General features: G+C 46.3%; 1 protein-coding gene across 1 annotated transcript in view; it reads right to left on the bottom strand.

The window, feature by feature from the left end:
• RSPRY1 (ring finger and SPRY domain containing 1) overlaps positions 1–18260 on the bottom strand; it is a 54535-nt gene that overhangs the window by 4173 nt on the left and 32102 nt on the right. The window contains exons 6-13 of the mRNA XM_056137201.1: positions 17432–17490; positions 13016–13082; positions 12343–12474; positions 11337–11452; positions 10212–10355; positions 5398–5509; positions 3663–3765; positions 2984–3136 (exon numbers count right to left, since the gene is read on the bottom strand). Coding sequence (XP_055993176.1) covers positions 2984–3136; positions 3663–3765; positions 5398–5509; positions 10212–10355; positions 11337–11452; positions 12343–12474; positions 13016–13082; positions 17432–17490 — 886 coding nt within the window. The remainder of the gene's footprint in view (positions 1–2983; positions 3137–3662; positions 3766–5397; positions 5510–10211; positions 10356–11336; positions 11453–12342; positions 12475–13015; positions 13083–17431; positions 17491–18260) is intronic.

The raw sequence follows: 18260 nt of genomic DNA, 5'->3' as shown, positions 1-18260 counted from the left end.
ACGCTCTGTACAGGTACAGTCTCTACTGGATTCCATAAATTCATTTATTTACTATTACTATTTACTATATGCCAAAAACAGTAACAATAACGGTTCTCATTCCCCTGACCCTGAAAGAGCCTCCAATACGGCAGCGTTGGGAAGGATGAGTAAGGAGAGCCTGCTAAAATCTCAGGGCTGGGGTGAATGGAGATGTTAACTGGCGCCCGCTGGAGCAAATCGATGAACAACGGGATGACAGTGATGACAGTGATACTATTTAGGGAAGCAAGGTGGTGTTCTTTGCTTGTTTCATTTTGTTCTGGGACCAAGTCAGAGCCTTCCAGAAAACCTCTGTGCTGTGAAGGACTCCAGGCCCCTGGCTGGACACCACCAATTAGTGGACATGCGGCGACAGAGCCTCACCCAAGGTCCAGTCACCTCTCCCTGCATCACCACAACCGAGAAAGCACAACCTGATGCTGGGCTCTGCCATTCTCTGTCCGTGCACTGTCCAACGCGTGCTTCTCAACTGCACGTACCCACCGTTCCCCTTCAGACTTACAAGCTTCCCTGAAAACGCTACTAGGAAGACGGCAAGGCGCCCTGACGGTTCCCTGGGATAAACCAGATTCCCAACTTCTCGCCTCAAGGCTTGCTCTGCAGACTGTGCTCAGACATACTTCGCTATGTAAGCTGTTTTCTGCCAGACAGCGTCAATTTTCTGTTCGTTACTGGAATTTGTATGTGTGTGTGTGTGTGTGTGTAGGGGGGGTGCTGGGAATGAGAATTTACTTTTCTTGAAGCCTTACTATGTGCCAGCCACTGTTTTAAATCCTGGAGATTCATAAATGGACATAAGAGTAAACAAGCATCCCTCTTTTCAGGAAAATGATCCCCTACTGCGGGAGAGAGACTGTGGGGAGAGACAATTGATAAAATAAATGGAGCAGTAAGTTCGGAGGCACAGTCAGTGCGGTGTGAAGAAGCAGCAAGGAGAATTTTAAGGGTGAGAGGTGGTTTTCAATGTGACCAGGGAAGAGCTCACCTGAGATGAAGTTTAAGACATGGGGCTGGAAAGAAAGTACACTGGGAAGACCGTGGGCTTGCACACAGCCCGCCTGGGCTCGATTCCCAGCACCCCATATAACCTCCCAGCACCACCAGGCGTGATCCCTGAATACAGAGCTAAGAGTAAGTCCTGAGCACCTCCAGGTCAGGCCCCCAAATAAAGAAAGATATAAAGGGAATGAAGGAGTAAGCCTTGTTATTTGGAGAGAATACCTGTGATATTCTAAATCCAGTAATAAATAGACATCTGGTCTTTGTGCACATTCCTGGCCAGCAGCCAAAAATTCTTGATCTTTTCTAAGGTCAATAATTTTTTTTTTTAATTTTTTTAAATTACCGACTTTTGGAATACCCAGAAGGATATATGCTGGTTGCCAAGAGAGCCAATCCAATGGTTTAAATGGTTGGAACTTTCAGTCCCTCCCCTTTTCTTTTTTTGTTTCACTCGGGACCTTACTCTCCACTCAGAATCACTCCTGGTGAGCTCAGGGGACCCTCTGTGGTGTCAGGGAGTGAACTCAGGTCGGTCACGTGTAAGTTCCCTCCGTGCTGTATTATCTCTGCAGCCCTGGGAAGGGAGGTCTAGAGCCTGCGTTCGCCAGCCGGTGGTTTACTCCATCATTCCAGAATAGTGCAGCCTTCACAGAAACCCAGGATGGTCTCAAGGGCTTCAGGACTGGCAAACACCCGGAGACACCGGGAGAGTGGCCCTGACCGAAGGCATGGCCCTTCCCAGTCCCTTCTGCCAAGCCTGCCCTAGGCCTCTCCCCTTCACAAATGTGAGACTCAATACACAGACATCCTATTTAGATGAGCTTGTGAGAACACACACACTCAGCAAGGGGCAGAACCAAATGTGTCTCACATCTTCACTGGCAAGTGATGCTGCTTCCTTACCCCAGTGGAACAAAGTATTTTCTTTCTAGAACAGCAATAGCTCAGCCAATGAGAATGCTGCACACCTATGAGTCAAAATTCACACAACCCACTCTTTTTTCTAATAAATGAACTTCATCAACACTCTAAGACCTATATAAGCTGGTGTAGACTTTTGTTTTAGGAGGAAAGGTTCAGGTTCCCTATTTTGCCAGGAGACTACACATTCCAAATTTGACTTTTTTGTTGTTCCTGTTTGGGGGCTACACCTGGCGGTGCTCAGAAATCACTCCCGGCGGCTCAGGGGACGATATGGGATGCTGGGAACTGAACTTGGGTCTGCTGTGTGCAAAGCAAATGCTCTCCCCGTTGTACTATAGCTGTGGCCCCCAAATTGGCCTTTCTGTTGTTGTTTTCTACAAGCCCATCTTGTGGATGAAATAACTAATTGCACTGTGTCTGAGGTTGATGGAATAGTATGGTTATCTAGGAAGCACACTGTGCTGCTGAGGTCTGCAGTCTCTAGCAAATAGGCAGAACTTGCGTGGGGGTGGCCACGAGAACCCAGACCTCAACAGCCCATCTGTGAGCAGCACGGGGCATGGGTTGGACTGGCAAGCGGCATCTTAGTGGGAGAAGGGCCAGGGAGCAGTGCAGTGCGGGCCACGTATGTGTCAAATCCAGGTCTGAACTCCATAGAGCAAACCCACATAAAGTGGGAGAAGTGACCAAGAGGACCCGGAGCAAAAGTGCCTCGAGAGGCCCCAAGAATAGCTGGGGTGGCCCTGGTGACCCCTGATTCCGCAGAGCCTAAAAACACTGCATTCTCAGGCAGTGCTCACCTGCATGTCCAGCTGGCCAAGGAGGAGTCACCAGGCCCCCTGATCGTTGTTTGGGAGGACCAAAAACAACAACACCAACAACAAGAATAACAAAACCCCATAAAACAAAAGATTAGGACCAAAAAAATGAAACAAAAATTCTTTGTAAAAAGCAGTGGGTGCTTAGACATTGGTTTTCTTATGAGATGCGTACCAAAGGCTGGCCGATTTCTTACCTTGGCAAAATGATTTTCTCCTCAGCTGTTAGGAAGGCATAGTCATTGAAAGTGCTAAATTTCGTTGATGGTGGATATTTAAATGGTTTTGCTCCAAAATTGAACTCACACTGTTGATATGACATAAAGCTAGCTGCAGCAAAAAATCCAGATCTACAAATGAAAATACAGTAGAGGTCAAGAGAACAGAGTAAAATTCAAACCGAAGTGATTTTCAGAAAATCAGACTGAGTCATTCCCTAAAGAAAGTGTGACTGATTCTTCCTTTCTTTTTGTTTTTGGGCTATACCCAGAGGTCTCAGGACTTACTCTTGGCGCTACACTCAGGAGTTGCTCCTGGTGGTGCTCGGGGGGCTATATGGGATGCTGGGGATCGAACCAGCATTGTTGGTCACATGCAAAGTGAGTACTCTCCCCACTGTGCAGGACGTCTCAGGCCCCTGGAGTAACAGATTCTGTTTATTCAGGACCCTGAACTGGAGAATATTTTGTTTTTGTCTTCCTATACCCAAATTGGGAATAGTTTTAGTTTATGACCAATGGGTCTGTAATTACTTGAAAGAAAATGACTTCTCATTAAAACTGACTACATGAAGTTTTTTCTTTCCTTCTTTTCTTTCTTTGAGAAAAGCGCATTTCGTGTATCTACTCAAATATTCAACCCAGGAGGGCTACTTACACAGTAGATGAAAAGACCTGCTTTTCGGGAGGCAGCTGGTTGCCATTTAAAAAGAAGATCATTTGCTTTTCATTCAAGTCTAACAGAAATCCCACGGTGTCCCCTGGAAGATAAAGGGACACGCTGTTAGTCCGAGGGCGTGCGCCGGGCCAGCTCAGCGTCTTAATGCTGGGTCTGAGGGCGCCATCTGCAGCCATTCATCCTTCCTGCTTCTGCTGCGGCTGAACTGACCCGCACGATTCCCAAGAAGCGCTGCCACGAATCTGACAGGCTGTTACTCCTAAGATACCAGTTTCAAAGAGATTAAACCATGGGAAAGTTCTTCTGGAATCAGTGAAATATGGAAAAATCAGAACCACGAACTTTGTTGCCTGTCTGATGAGATTTAAAACTCTGAGAAAATTGCCCCCAAATCTGTTTTATGTGTTTGTACAGGGGTGTTTCCTGGCAGGGCTTGGCCCAGAGGCAGGAGCCTACAGTGCAGTGCCTGGGGACACCAGTGCCAGACACACCTAGGGGTGGGCCCAGGGGTCCCCAAGGACCACGTCTCTACTCTTCCAAAACATCTTTTCAAAAATTTGATCTCCGAGAATGAAAGATTTTTCTTGATTAAATTATCAAAGAAAAGCATATGAAATTACAATGATACTCAATGCTGGTTAAGGAATAAGCAAAATTTGTAAAGCAAGAGCCTGGAAATTCTCTATGCTCTTTGCCAGAAAGGTTCCCCTTGTAAGGACTACTCTGGAGACGATCTAGAATGGTCTATAGCGCTTTTTATATAATAATAATTTTTAAAGGCAAAAAAAATGCCACGGATCCAACATGGTTGGCCCCATGCAAAGCAAGCACCCAATCTGTACTATTTCTCTGGCCCCAGTGCTATTAACTTGGAAAGTTATTTAGGGCATATTAAATGAATGACAAAAAATACATACATTAAACTTTTAAGTATTAAAAATATCTCTGGGGACCAGAGCGATAGTACAGCGGGTAGGGTGTTTGCCTTGCACACGGCCGACCCAAGTTCGATTCCCAGCATCCCATATGGTCCCCCAAGTAGTGCCAGGAGTAATTCCTGAGTGCAGAGCCAGGAGGAACCCCTGAGTATTGCTGGGTATGACCCAAAACAAGCAAAAGAAAAAATAATCTGATGGAAACTTTACTAGGTATTATAGTTTTGTTTTCTATTTGAGCAATTCCTTTCAAATTTGAAAAGTCACCAAGTCAGCGCTTCTACATTTGGCTGTGGTAAACGAAGAAGCTTTATTCTTTAAGAATGGCAACTCCTGCAAGTTCTTTTTTTTTTCTTTTTGCATCACACCCGGTGATGCTCAGGGGTTATTCCTGGCTCTGCACTCAGGAATTACTCCTAGTGGAGCTCAGGGTCCATATGGGATGCTGAGAATCGAACCTGGGTTGGCTGTGTGCAAGGCAAAGGCCCTACCTGCTGTGCTATCGCTCCAGCCCCAGCTCCTGCAAGTTTTGCTAAGGGGTGTCCCCTTCCTTGAGAAGTGATCTTACTAGGGTAACACCACTCACACCCGGGTCTGGAGGACAAAGGCTAGTCTCGAGTATTTTCTTTCATACTCAGTGTCCTGTTACGCAAAGAGGGCTCATCATTACCAGATAGGAACTAGCTAATAAGCCATCTGTACAGAGTGCCGCCTGTATTCTTCCCAATCACCAACAGGTCTATCGAGCTCCTAGCCCATCCGCTGACAGTGCTACCTACCTTCTTTCCAGCAAGGGTGCTGGTGAGGCTTGCTCCTGGCATTGTACCAGATCAGCTGCCGGCAGCCGTCATAGGCACAGGAGTACTCGTCGTCCCCAATGCCGTAGCCTTCCTGTGGGGGACAGGGTGACAGAGGGTCAGCAAGGTCTGCTGGGCACAGGGAAGTCTCTCTAATCCCACTAAGCTTATGTGGCGGCTGACATTCTCAGCTTTTTGGATGGAGGGAGAATCTCCATCCTTGGGAGATACTGAGAACTTAATATTGGGAGATAGCAACATTCTAACCTACACGCTTCATTTCAAGACAGACAATGACATTTCACTGCAATCTGCGAAGTTTCACACTGTTAGCTAATTCTCACTAACCACCTCACAGCTGGTGGCATTGTGTTTTTAAGGGAAAATAAAGGCTCAGAGCCAATTAGCTTGCCCAGGGTCACGTTATTTAAATAGTCAAGTTTGGGCCTTGGTATTTTCTGGTTCTGAGACTAGTGCTTCATTCCAGATGGGCATTCCACTTCATTCCAGATGGGCAATACTTCTTACATGCAGAAAACTTTAAAGTATCCACACATGCTCAAAGAATTTCAAACCAGATACAAAAAAAGAAGGTCATAAAGGATGATCGGTTCTGTGTATCATATAGGACCTTGGCAGCAGCTCTTAATACTTATGATCTTTAAATTATTTTACAGTTATTTTTATTGTTACAATATAAAAGGGTAGAGGAATCATTTTGGGGGTCTGTTTTTTAGGCCACTCCTGAAGGTGCTCAGTGGACCATGTGGTGCCAGGGCTTGAACCCGGGCTCTCCGCATGTAAAGCATGCCCTCTTATTGAGCCTAGGCCTAGGCTGGGTGATTCTTAACAAATTATTCTCAATGCTTATAAGAGAAATACAGAAAATGTGTAAATCTGATGCTTGCTCCAGTTGGTGAAAGATTCTAGCAGAGAAAGGGACTGAAAATGAAGACAAAATTCATGCCCCCAGGCCCTGCTGCCAGCAGGATTTCTCGGTGATAATGAAGTGAGGAGAGAGACTGGGGAATGATTCTACGGACTCCTTGAAGATATCGACGACTACATGCTCAGTTCCTGGACTTTAATGCATCAAACTTAGATGAGTGTTCTTCAGAGTGAGGCTCCTGAACACACTACCGAATTATTCAAGCACTAAAAGAACTTGACTCTAACTGCCTGTAGAAAGAGAAGAAATGCACCAGTCTACTGGAAAAAGGGCCTTCCTATCCCTTTAAAAGGCTACACAAATAAATGAAAAGCTCATTTAAAAAGCTTGGTGGGTACTGGGTGGGGAACAGGCAGAGGGTAAGCGATTCTTTGCTTTCTTCACTTCTTAACATCCTAGGAAGTGCACATAACATTGGAGAATCCCAGAGGACGCCTAGCTGCTAACCATTGGTTCAAAGCAGATTCTGCCATGCAGAGTTGTCAATGCTTGGAGGAATTCCACGAGAGCCGCACTGTGAGATAAAGCAGAGATCCAGGTACCTTTGCCAAGCAGACTGCTATAAAATTGGGCTTTGAGCGTCTAGCTCAGAGAGCAACCTAGATGTATTAGAAATACTGGATTCCCTCTTTCAGCCTGGAAACAGTCCCAGCGGGACTGAGCACAGCTCTGGAAGGCTGGCACAGGCCAATGAGACTCTCCTAGCTTGGTCCTCTGCTGTCCTGTTCATTTTGGGGGGATGCCTGGCAGTGCTCAGGAGACCACGGGGTGCTGGAGATCAAACTGGTCTGCTTTTTTTGGTGGTGTGGTGGTTGTGGGAGTGGTTAAGGGAATACCCTGAAGTGCCTATGACTTACTCCTGACTCTGTGCTCAAGGAGCACTATTGAGCTATTCTCTGGCCTCAGTTGGATGATTTTTTTTTTTTAATGCTTTTTGGGTTACACCTGGCTCTGCACTCAGGAATCACTCCTGGCGGTGCTTGGGGGAACATATGGGATGCTGGGAATCAAACCTGGGTCAGCCACATGCAAGGCAAATGCCCTACCTGCTGTGCTATTGCTCCAGACCCATAGGTTGGATGATTCTTAACAAATTATTCTCAGTGCTTTTAAAAGAAACAAAGGAAATGTGTAAATCTGGTGCTTGCTCTAGTTAGTGAAATATTCTAGCGGAGAAAGGGACTGAAAATGGAGAGAAAATTCATGCCCCCAGGTCCTGCTGCCAGCAGGCTGTCTCCTGAGAATCACATGCAGTACTGGGGATCAAACTGGAACTGGCTGCGTGCAAATGTTATAACCCCTGCCCTCTCTCCCGGGACCACGGAGAGAGGGCAGGGGTTATAACATTTGCACATATGAGACATTACTAAAGACAAAGACTATAAACCCCGATCACAACTGGCTAAACAAAAGAAAGTTTAGCCAGAGCCTGTCAGTCAGAAGTATTTCAAATCCTTCGCCCACCTGGCAGACACTGCTTTTTTACAGCTTCCCAACTCTTGTACGCTGATAAAGGTAGAGTCCTACTTCCTGTTACGGTGTGGAGGCAAGACCGCCTGGACAGTCCTATCAGAAACCCCGTGTGACCGGAGGGAACCCACGCAGGAGGATGTTTGCGACTGCTCTGTGGCAGTACTGCCGGCCACGTCCCAGCCAGATCCTTCCCCGAGCCCCCTGGCTGGGGTACTTCTCTACGTCTCTTAGCCCTCTGCTGCTGCCTGGAGCCTGCCCAGTTCCCAAACCCCCAGGCTTCCCAGCCGGTGCTTTCCCACTGAGCCTGTCACTTTCCCCGAGGCGGAGGCGAGACAGGGAAAGGCTCTCTGGAGCAGAGTTTGAAGCTTCTGTAGCACTTGGTGGACAGATGACTGTCTTGGTTTCTCTGAACTTTGCTTCACCTTTTAAAAGGGAGAATATACTTGCCCGAATTCTCAAAAACAAATCAGAGCCAGGGGTTGAAGAGACAATACGACAGGCTCGAGCACATGCTTTGAGCACATGCTCTGCATGCAGGGGCCTGGGTGTGACATTCAGCAGGCCCCCACTTGGTCTCAGAGTGACCCCTAACCAGGGAAGCAGTCCCTGGGCCCCAAACCAAAACCAATCAAAGCACAGACCAGAGAGAAGGGAAAGATCTGTCAAATAATCACTGTCACTGTCCTCCCATTGTTTAATGATTTTGCTCGAGAGGGCCCAGGAACATTGTTGTTACCGTATTTGGCATATCGAATACGTCATGGGTAGCTTGCCAGGCTTTGCTGTGTGGGCGAGATACTCTCAGTAGCTTGCCGGGCTCTCCGAGAGTGGCGGAGGAATCAAACTCAGGTCAATAGATGCTCATAAAAAGGCAAAGAATACTTTTTTTTTTTTTTTTGCTTTTTGGGTCACACTCGATGATGCACAGGGGCTACTCCTTGCTCTACACTCAGGAATTACTCCTGGCGGTGCTCGGAGGACAATATGGGATGCTGGGACTCAAACCCGGGCCATCTGCATGCAAAGCAAATGCCCTACCTACTCCAGCTGCGGCAAAGGATACCCTTTAATAAGTTAACATAAACTTCTGGTGGCTGGAAGTGCAGTAAACTGAACTTGCTGACTGTGTACAAGGCCAGCATCCTGCCTCCTTTGTTATCTTTCTGGCACAGAATCTTATTTTAATAACAGATATCTGAGCCAAATACTTTAGTTATTCTTTCAAAACTGAAGCCCAAGCAGTAGGACTTAAAATGACATTCTGGGGCTGAAAAGATAATACTGTGGGTAGTTTGATCCTCAACATCCCATAAGGTCCCTCAGGCACTGACAGGAGTTAATTCTGAGCATTGCTGAGTCTGGACCCGAAACAAAAACGAAGAAACAAAATAAAATGACTTAGTCAATAAAACCACAAACTATCTGCATAAGCAGAAAGGATTCACAATTAGCAGACAATGTCTATTTGAAGCACAGCTAAAACCAGATCATTAAAACCCCACATTTGGGAAAAGATCTATCAAACTTTATCAGTTTCCAACAAGAAATCAACCAGTACTTGAATCAGTTCCCTCCTGGCAGTGCTCAGAGGGAACATTATGTGGTGCCAAGGATTGAACCCAAGTTGGATGCATGCAAGTCAAGTGCCTTACCTGCTGTACTAACTCTGGCCCAGGGATCAGGATCTATCTAATCTTATATCTTATCTATCTATCTATCTACCTACCTACCTACCTACCTACCCACCCACCCATGGATCAGGATCTATCTATTCTTTCTATCTATCTATCTATCTATCTATCTATCTATCTATCTATCTATCTATCTATCGTCACACCTGGCAATGCTCCTGGCTCTGCACTCAGGAACCAACTCCTGGCAGTTCTCAGGGGAACATATGGGATGCTGGGGATCAAACTCAGGTTGGCTGTGTACAAGGCAAGTACATTCTCTCTCTGGTCCCTGCTGTACTATCACTCTGGCTCCAGGATTTTTTTTTTTTGGGGAGGGGGGGCTATACCTGGCAGTGATCAGGGATCAATCCTGGTGGGAGACCATCTCAGGTACCAGGAATTAAAACCCAGGTCAGTTGTGTGGAAGACAAGCACCTTATCCACTCTACTATTGATGTATTTCTATGTCTATTCTGGGGCCATACAGAGAAGTGTTCAAGGACTTCTAAGGGTCTGGTGCTCACACGCAGAGTTGCCTTTGAGCTATTCTGTGACACTATTTCTGAGTAAGTCTAGCAAATAACTCTCAGGGATCTGGTACCCAAGAAATGACTATCCTGCAAAGTTATTGAAAAGCTATTTCCAAACACTCACCCTGAAACCACTGCTGCCCCAATGACATGATTCTCAGAGGTACTCACATGATTGAGAAATTTGCTGTCTCTTGTAGCCCAGCCGATCTGCATGACACCAGAAGTGACCACTGTTACTTCATAGTACCATACCCCAGCATCCACACAGAAGGTACAGCGCACACTTTCAAAGGAGGAGGCATCACAGCGAGCCTGCCAAGAACAAAAGGGTGACAGTCCACACCAGTCCCTGGAGAGATGAATACAATGTTACTTACTAAAGCTTTCTGTGGAACACTGCTTCCTTGTCTCTGTACCCTTGTGACAAAAATTAAAAAAAAAAAAAAAGCAGCAGCAAAGCGAATGAAATGCCCGGACAATTTCATAGTTTCATTCTGAGAGAAGGCAGGATGCATGCCCAGCTGAGAAAGCCTGAGGAACCAGTAAAGGCCGTGGGCTTCGTTTTCATGTGCTTTGCTCTCCTATTAGGGCCCCTGACAAGTGCCTAGACAAGGCTGTCACCTAGACCTGTTATGACAGAGGGGGAGAAGGTCACTGAAGACTAAGGGATGGGACGTCTAAATAATCTAAAGCATAAATCTCCATAAGGCATTTACTGGGGTACTGCGTGTGTGCCCAGAGCTGTTTGCAGCCCTCTGTCAAGCAACTCTTGGATCTGGATCCGTCTAGTACTTCCTGTCTCCTGTTTGCACAGAAGCAGCTCGTTTATCCATCCTCACTGAAAAATCAGCGATATTTCCGATATACATGGAGGGTGAAGGAGAATCATGAGACTTAATACAACTGTCTATGCAGCAAAATACAAAGTTGCAAATAGCACTACATGGGATACAGAAAGGGACAGGTATTGTCCAACACCCTCTTCTGTGGTTATGGAGATCTCCAGCCACTCTCAGGAGAAAATAAACTTCCAGTTCTGCAAGAAACAGCCTTGGTACAGAACCAGGGGACCGGAGAGATAATACAGCAGGAGGGCACTTGCCTCGAATAAGGCTGACCCAGGTTTGATCTCTGGCATCCCATGTAGTCCCTGAGTACTGTCAAGAGTGATTCCTGAGTACAGAGCCAGGAGTAACCCACGAGCACCGCTGGGTGTGACCCCGAAACAAAAACAAAAAGATGGAAATAAGACCAAGATTTCAGTCCTGCCCAGTGATCCAGTGGGGATTTTACCTCCAAGCCGTGCGGTGAGATCTTCAGGTACTCGCTGACATCGTTGCTATTCAGCATGGCCCGGATGTTATTCAAGTCCACTTTCTCATACGTCAGCTGCCGACCTTCTTTTAAAACTGCAGAAGAGAAAGTGATGGTGTTTATGATACAGATTGCCGTGGGCAGAGGCTGGGATGCCATTCGCTGTCCCTCGAAGTGCCCACCAGTGGCAGGAGAGATGGGGAGAGCCCCGTACTCCCGGCTCCGGAGCACTCCTCTCTCGTGAGGATAAACCAAGAGAGCACTGCGAAGCAGCACCCGTTCTCTGGCACGCAACACAGCTGAGCTGCTTTCTCCCGGGCTCTCACTGAAGTGGCACCAGACAGGCCATGCACCTAGCAGCTCCCCATACTGCTCTGGAAGCTGGAAGTTCCGGGTCCAGCTGGGCACAGGGACGCCCGCTAACTCTGGCAGGCAGCAAAGGCAGGGCAGTGGTGTTACTGCCAGCAGTCCTCGAGGAGAGCGGTCAGCAGAGACCTTCCGGCAAAGGCAAGACATGACTTGAGTTTTTAACAGAAGTTTGGGATGGTGGCAAAAAAGACTGGGAATTCCAAGTAGGAGCCTAGAAGTAGGAATCACTGGAACCTATCTGCAGGATAGTGAGCAAGTAATCTGGTTTTGTTTTCAGGTCACACCTGGAGGTACTCAGGAGTACCTGGCTCTGCATGCAAGAGATGGTTGATGTTGGTAAGAGCTGATTATATACTACCGTACAACTGATAACCTTGAGGCAGTTGGAAAAAGGGCACCAGTGAAGGTGTTTGAATGAAGAGTAGTGGAATTAGTGGCATTCCACAATAAGCTTCGACGGAAGGGGCCCCTAGGATACTTTTCTGCCAGAACATTCCAATCCACCAATCGAGTCCCTTACAAGGAAAACTTCACATTCGCCTTACAAAATATCCTATAAAAATGAACAGGACTGGAATGGAATGAAGCATCTGAAGGAAGAACAGTTCCCACTCACAGAGATTGTCTAAGCTCCACTGTGCACAGAAGCCAACCTGGCGTCTCAGATAATCAGGATCGTCAGCCCAGGACTCCAGTGTGGTAAGTCGGTCACTGATGCTGGATTCTGAGATGGTCAATTTATTTTCACCTGTTTGGAAAGACATGAACCTTAAGTTAGCAATGGAAGATCAGGAATAGTAAGGAGTGAGGAGAGGCACCCACAGAATTGGGAAACTCAAATAATGACTATCCCAAGGACTCAATTCTCTAGGATCAGCAATCTTCTCACTGAAGGCTTAGCTCTGAAGAAAGGCTCACCACGATCACCAAGTTTTTTTTTTCTTCTTAGGCCACACCTGGAGATGCTCAGGGGTTACTCCTGGCTCTGCACTCAGCAATTACTCCTGGTGGTGGTGCTCAGGGGACCATGTGGGATGCTGGGAATCGAACCCAGGTCAGCCGCAAGGCAAACGCCCTACCCACTGTGCTATCGCTCTAGCCCCTCACCAAGCCTTGATGCCTGGGTGAGACCCTGGTCTCGCCCGTGACACCTGGCCTTGGGATACCCCTTCAGTTAAAGTCAGAGTGTATTCTTGCTTTAATGAGACTCCAAGTGCACACTTCTCTCATAACAGTAAGATTCTTAGCAACCAACAAAGATCATTAGTGCGAGAAGTCACTATACCTACTTGTCTGTGCAAACTTTTCCAGTGCGATGAGTGCAAAAAGCATGACTGTGGGGTGGGACCGTAACTTCTGAAAGAAACAAAAACACAAGTATCATCTCCATGCACAGGTTTTTCTTTTCTGTCTGTTTCTCAGCAGTCAGAAAGTTTTACTCATTTAAGTCCTTGGGTATCAAGCTGTTAATGATTTGTAGTGAGGAAACAAGAGAGTCTCTTGAAATCTTATATGTTTTTCTTGAGATCACGGAATTAATCTGTAGGTACAGACCTGTCATAATGATCTCACTAAATGTACTGCTAATTTTTCTTACTAAAATTTATATTAGGACTGTTTAATAAAATGTTGATTCTTACATTCGCTTAAGCAAGTCAGACAGGAAACAAGAATTTTGGGGCCAGAAAGACAGTCCGGGGGTGGGGGTGGGGGGTTGGCGGGAAGAAACCTGGGGAGACTGATGGTAGGAGATGTGTACTGGTGAAGGGACGGGTGTTGGAACATTGTATGATGAAGCCCAATCATGAACAACTTTGTAACTGTGTATCTCACAAGGTCTCAATTAAAAGAAAAAGAAAAAAAGAAAAGGAAGATAGTCCAAGCAGAGTATATGTTTCATATGAGGGAGGTTTGGATTTGATCCCTGGCACCATATCATGAGCAAAGAGCCGGGAGTACTCTCTGAGCATATTCCACTGTGGCCCCCAAACCAAAACACAAATAATTACTGCTAGAAATGACTTTTTCCTCAAGACTCTAAAATGAATTATTGCAACTATGTTCTAAAATTACTATAATGGTAAACTAACTTAAAAAAAAAGTCATGTGGAGTTCATGCCCAATTCAATCAGATTAATCAATGGCTGAATAAGCAGTGCTCCTACATTATAAAAAAAGAATAAATAAAATAGAATTACTATAATGAAATGAACAACTATAAACGGTTCAGTTTTCAACCTGTTCTCAAAAAATAAAGAAAGAAAGAAAGAATTCCACAATGCTGTGGTGGGCGGGAGAGTGACAAGTAGACCCTTTCGGTCACAGCTACATTCGTGTCACATTCGCTGACATGTAAAGAAAGGCCCCTTTGCTCAGCACCACCACAATCTCTCACAATTTTCCTTTCTCTAGTCACATTAGGATCCTGGAAAAAGAGTGTTAGAGCACTGAGCAAAGATTCCCTTTGACTTCCTGGTGCCCCGCTAGGTTCTACAAAGCTCTTATCATCATTCTCCTTGGCTGCAAGAAACCCCAATCAAACAGAAATGGAACAAGATCAAATAAAATAGGAGGCTGTGTGCCCCACAGCTAACTGGGACGGATTCAATCCCTGGCACCACATCCGGCCCAGACCCACAGGAGGATCCCGGCCACTCAGAACCCCTCTGCCTGGCTTGCAGGCCTTAACCACCACCCCCTGACCGTGCTACCCGTCTGCCTCTACCTTCTCTCTCTCTGATCAGAGAGTTCTTTGAAATTTTGTGGACGCATGGTCACGGCCAACCCTGGGTCTCTGTTTGTGATCAGACCTTAACCAAAAACCCAGTTCTTCCTCCTGTGTACACGATCACATCCTGATCTCTCAGAATGACCTACTCCTTCCTCCTCCTTCAGAAAATCTCTGGCACTCAAGATTCTTCTAGTTCTCATGGCATTGTATTTTTTTTTTAGTTGAAAATATTATTTAATGAGTTAATCAAATATTTGTTTGAAATTTTAAGCAATCTGCCTTGTGTAAGTAATATGTAATTAGGTAAATAAGACAATTATTTTTGGTTGACATGGTGTTGTTCCCCGTTTTCCCCCAGGTCTCAATCACCTTCTCTCACAGCATTTACTCTCATGGGAGTAATTTTGCTCCTGATTACATCCCTCATAAAACAGAGGATAATCTGTCCCGTCTGAGTAAGTTTTGTCCTCTCAGCTAACCAACAACTTTCTATGGATGAAGAACTGGTTGAGGCCTTCGGTCTCCATTTTGTCTAGTCAGTTTCGCTGCTGTTTGTCGTAAGGACACTCCAGGAGTCTGGTCCTGGGGGAACGGCTTGCTTGGGTGTCTGGGTCTGATGATGTGTTGTGACTTGGGGCTAACAGGACCACGCTCAGCAGTGCTTTAGGGCCACCGTCAGCAACTCAGGGTGGTGACTGGGAGCTTCTCACGCAGTGAGGGACTGTGATCAGAGTCTGAGCCATGTCCTGACTCACAGTACTCCCGAGAGCAGCAGTGACAGGAGGCTTGGGGAGGAACGGAGACTTATATACGCGGAAATACAACCCACTGGGGCCTGGCTTGAATGCCAGGTTGATTTGTTTCCACTTTGACGTCCCTAGTATCATCGTCAGACTCTAAGGATATACACCAAAATGCCCATCAAGTGAAGAGCTCAGCTCTTCACTCGCTACCTGTCTGAATGCAAGGTTCCGTCCCAATGGAAAACCAGCAGGACCGTACTACTGTTCAAGAAGGGAGACATCCATGACATTGGCAACTATCGCCCGATCTGCCTATTGTCTGTCATCTACAAGTTGTTCACACGAGTCATCCTGAATAGGATTGGCAGAACATTAGATGAAGGACAACCATGCGAGCAAGCAGGGTTCCGCAAAGGATTCAGCACCATCGACCATATCCACACGATAACCAAGCTCATTGAGGTTTCTCGGGAGTTCAAGATGCCGCTCTGCTTAACGTTCACTGATTTAAAGAAGGCCTTTGATTCTGTTGAGACGGAAGCGGTCATTGAAGCCCTAGCCAATCAGGGCATTCAAGCCCAATACATCAGGATCCTCCGTGAGCTCTATTGCGGATTCACTACCAGGATCTCACCATTCTACAAAGAAGTGATTGTTGATGTCAAGAGAGGGGTGCGGCAGGGTGATACCATTTCACCGAAACTCTTCAGTGCCACCCTTGAGAACATCATGCGACGACTGGAATGGGAAGGAATGGGAGTGAAGATAGATGGTCGGCAATTACACCACCTCCGCTTTGCTGATGACATTGTTTTAATAACACCAAACATCAGCCAAGCGGCACAAATGCTGGCCGACTTTGACCGTGAGTGTGGAAAGGTAGGACTACAGCTGAATCTTACGAAGACAATGTTTATGAGAAACAGCCTTGTTCCTGACGCCCCATTCACTCTCAATGGAACGACCATCTCCGAATGCAACAGCTATGTGTACCTAGGTCGAGAGGTCAACATGACAAATGACCTGGCACCCGAGCTGCGCAGGAGGAAGAGAGCGGCTTGGAACGCCTTCAAGAACGTCAAAGAAATAGCTAAGAGGACGAAGAACCTCCAGCTCCGGGCACATCTCTTTGATTCCACTGTTCTTCCTGCATTAACATATGCCTCAGAGACCTGGGCCCTACGCAAACAAGATGAGAACGCCATTCAGGTCTCCCAAAGAAGAATAGAAAGAGCTATGCTTGGAATATCACGTTTCACTCAAATGAGAGAACGAATCCGGAGTTCTGACATCTGTCGACGATCAAGGATCAGGGACGCTGTCTCATTTGCCAAGGTGTCGAAAATCAGATGGGCTGGTCACGTAATGAGATTTAAAGATGACCGTTGGACTAGAGCTGTTACTGATTGGATTCCACGGGATGTCAAAAGACCGCGTGGCCGCCCACCTACCAGATGGTCAGACTTCTTCGTCAAGATCATGAACGATCGGTTTGAGGCCCTTCATGTTCCCGAAGCAAACAGATGCCATTGGGCTACACTAGCACGCGACAGGGACAAATGGAGACGTTACTGGCGCCCGCTCGAGCAAATCGACGACTAACGGGAAGTCAAGTGATTAAGTGATTTAAGTGCCCATCAAGTAGCTATTTAAAAGAATACATTTAAAACCAGACTAAGCTCTTTTATTTTTGTAACCAAAACTTTAATTGTAGGGATTCTCACAAAACATAATACAAATGATTCCATGAAAAGATCTTGCACAGTTACTTTAAAGTCCAGTTCTACAATGTACCTTTTAAACTGTAGGAGACTGGTATCTTAAGTAGTCTTTAATGAAATCTATCCCACTTTTACTATTCTTTCATTTGGGGGGATTTTGCTTTTTTTTTTTTGATTTTTGTTTTGTTTTCGTTTTGGGGTCACACCAATGCTTAGGGGTTACTCCTGGCTCACGCACTCAGGAATGACTCCTGGGGGTGTTCCGAGAACCATATGGGATGCTGGGGATCAATCCTGGGTTGGCCCTTTGCAAGACAAACACCCTACCTACTGTTTTATCCCTCCAGTCCCCTTTATTATTATTAACCTAGGAGGGAGCAGATAAACACTCGGGAGACACTTGTAAATAAAATTGATAACTGATTCAATTTTCCATGCCAGTGGCTAATCTGGCAACTTCAGGCAGTTCTAGATGAGAAGGAATGGCCAGCTTTGATGTTTTTTACTTACCAGACACTGTAGCAAGTATTCCAGTATTCCTGGGCTAAGTAAACCTATACTTGCAGGACCTAGATGAATGCAACAAACAATGGGATAGAATGAGTATGTCACATTACTTTTAATAAGTAACCAAGACTAACACTTCTGACAGAACTCTTTTTCAATTTTTTTTTTTTTTTTTTTTTGCTTTTTGGGTCATGCCCGGCGATGCTCAGGGGCTACTCCTGGCTCTACACTCAGGAATTACTCCTGGCAGTGCTCAAGGGACCTTATGGGATGCTGGGATTCGAACCTGGGTTGGCTGCGTGCAAGGCAAACGCCCTACCCGCTGTGCTATCACTCCAGCCCCTGACAGAACTCTTTTATCAAGTATTTTCAAGCACAAGCACAAGACCTTCCTCGAGTTCCCAGAGTCAGGAAGAAACGGTATCATCCCCATCTCATAGTGAAGAGGCATGAGGGAGCAATGCAGTGACTGGGGAGCTTGGGAAAGGACCAGAACTCAAGCGTCTCTCTCTCATTCTCTGTCTCTTTTCCTCAACATGACAGGACTACCTGGACTATTAACCCGTGGAGTGATGTGAACTGTTCCACGATGGGAATATTCACGGAAGATTAGACGTCTGCTTTCCTGATCGGGAAGGGCTCCATCTTAAATGCCCCTTTCTTGGGATGAAGAGACAGAACAGAGATGAAGGCACTTGCTTGGCTCGCAGTCACAGCCCTGACACTGGTTGGAATCCTGGCACCACATAAGGTCCCCCAAACACTACCAGGGGTGGTCCCTGAGTACAGAGCCAGATGTGGGCCAAAACAAAAGTTCCTTTTCTTCTTCTCT

The sequence above is a fragment of the Sorex fumeus genome, unplaced genomic scaffold (assembly GCF_029834395.1).
Source record: "Sorex fumeus unplaced genomic scaffold, SorFum_2.1 ptg000122l, whole genome shotgun sequence".
Taxonomy (NCBI): domain Eukaryota; kingdom Metazoa; phylum Chordata; class Mammalia; order Eulipotyphla; family Soricidae; genus Sorex; species Sorex fumeus.
Note: the sequence above shows the minus strand (reverse complement) of the source record. Positions and strands in the feature narration are given on the sequence as shown.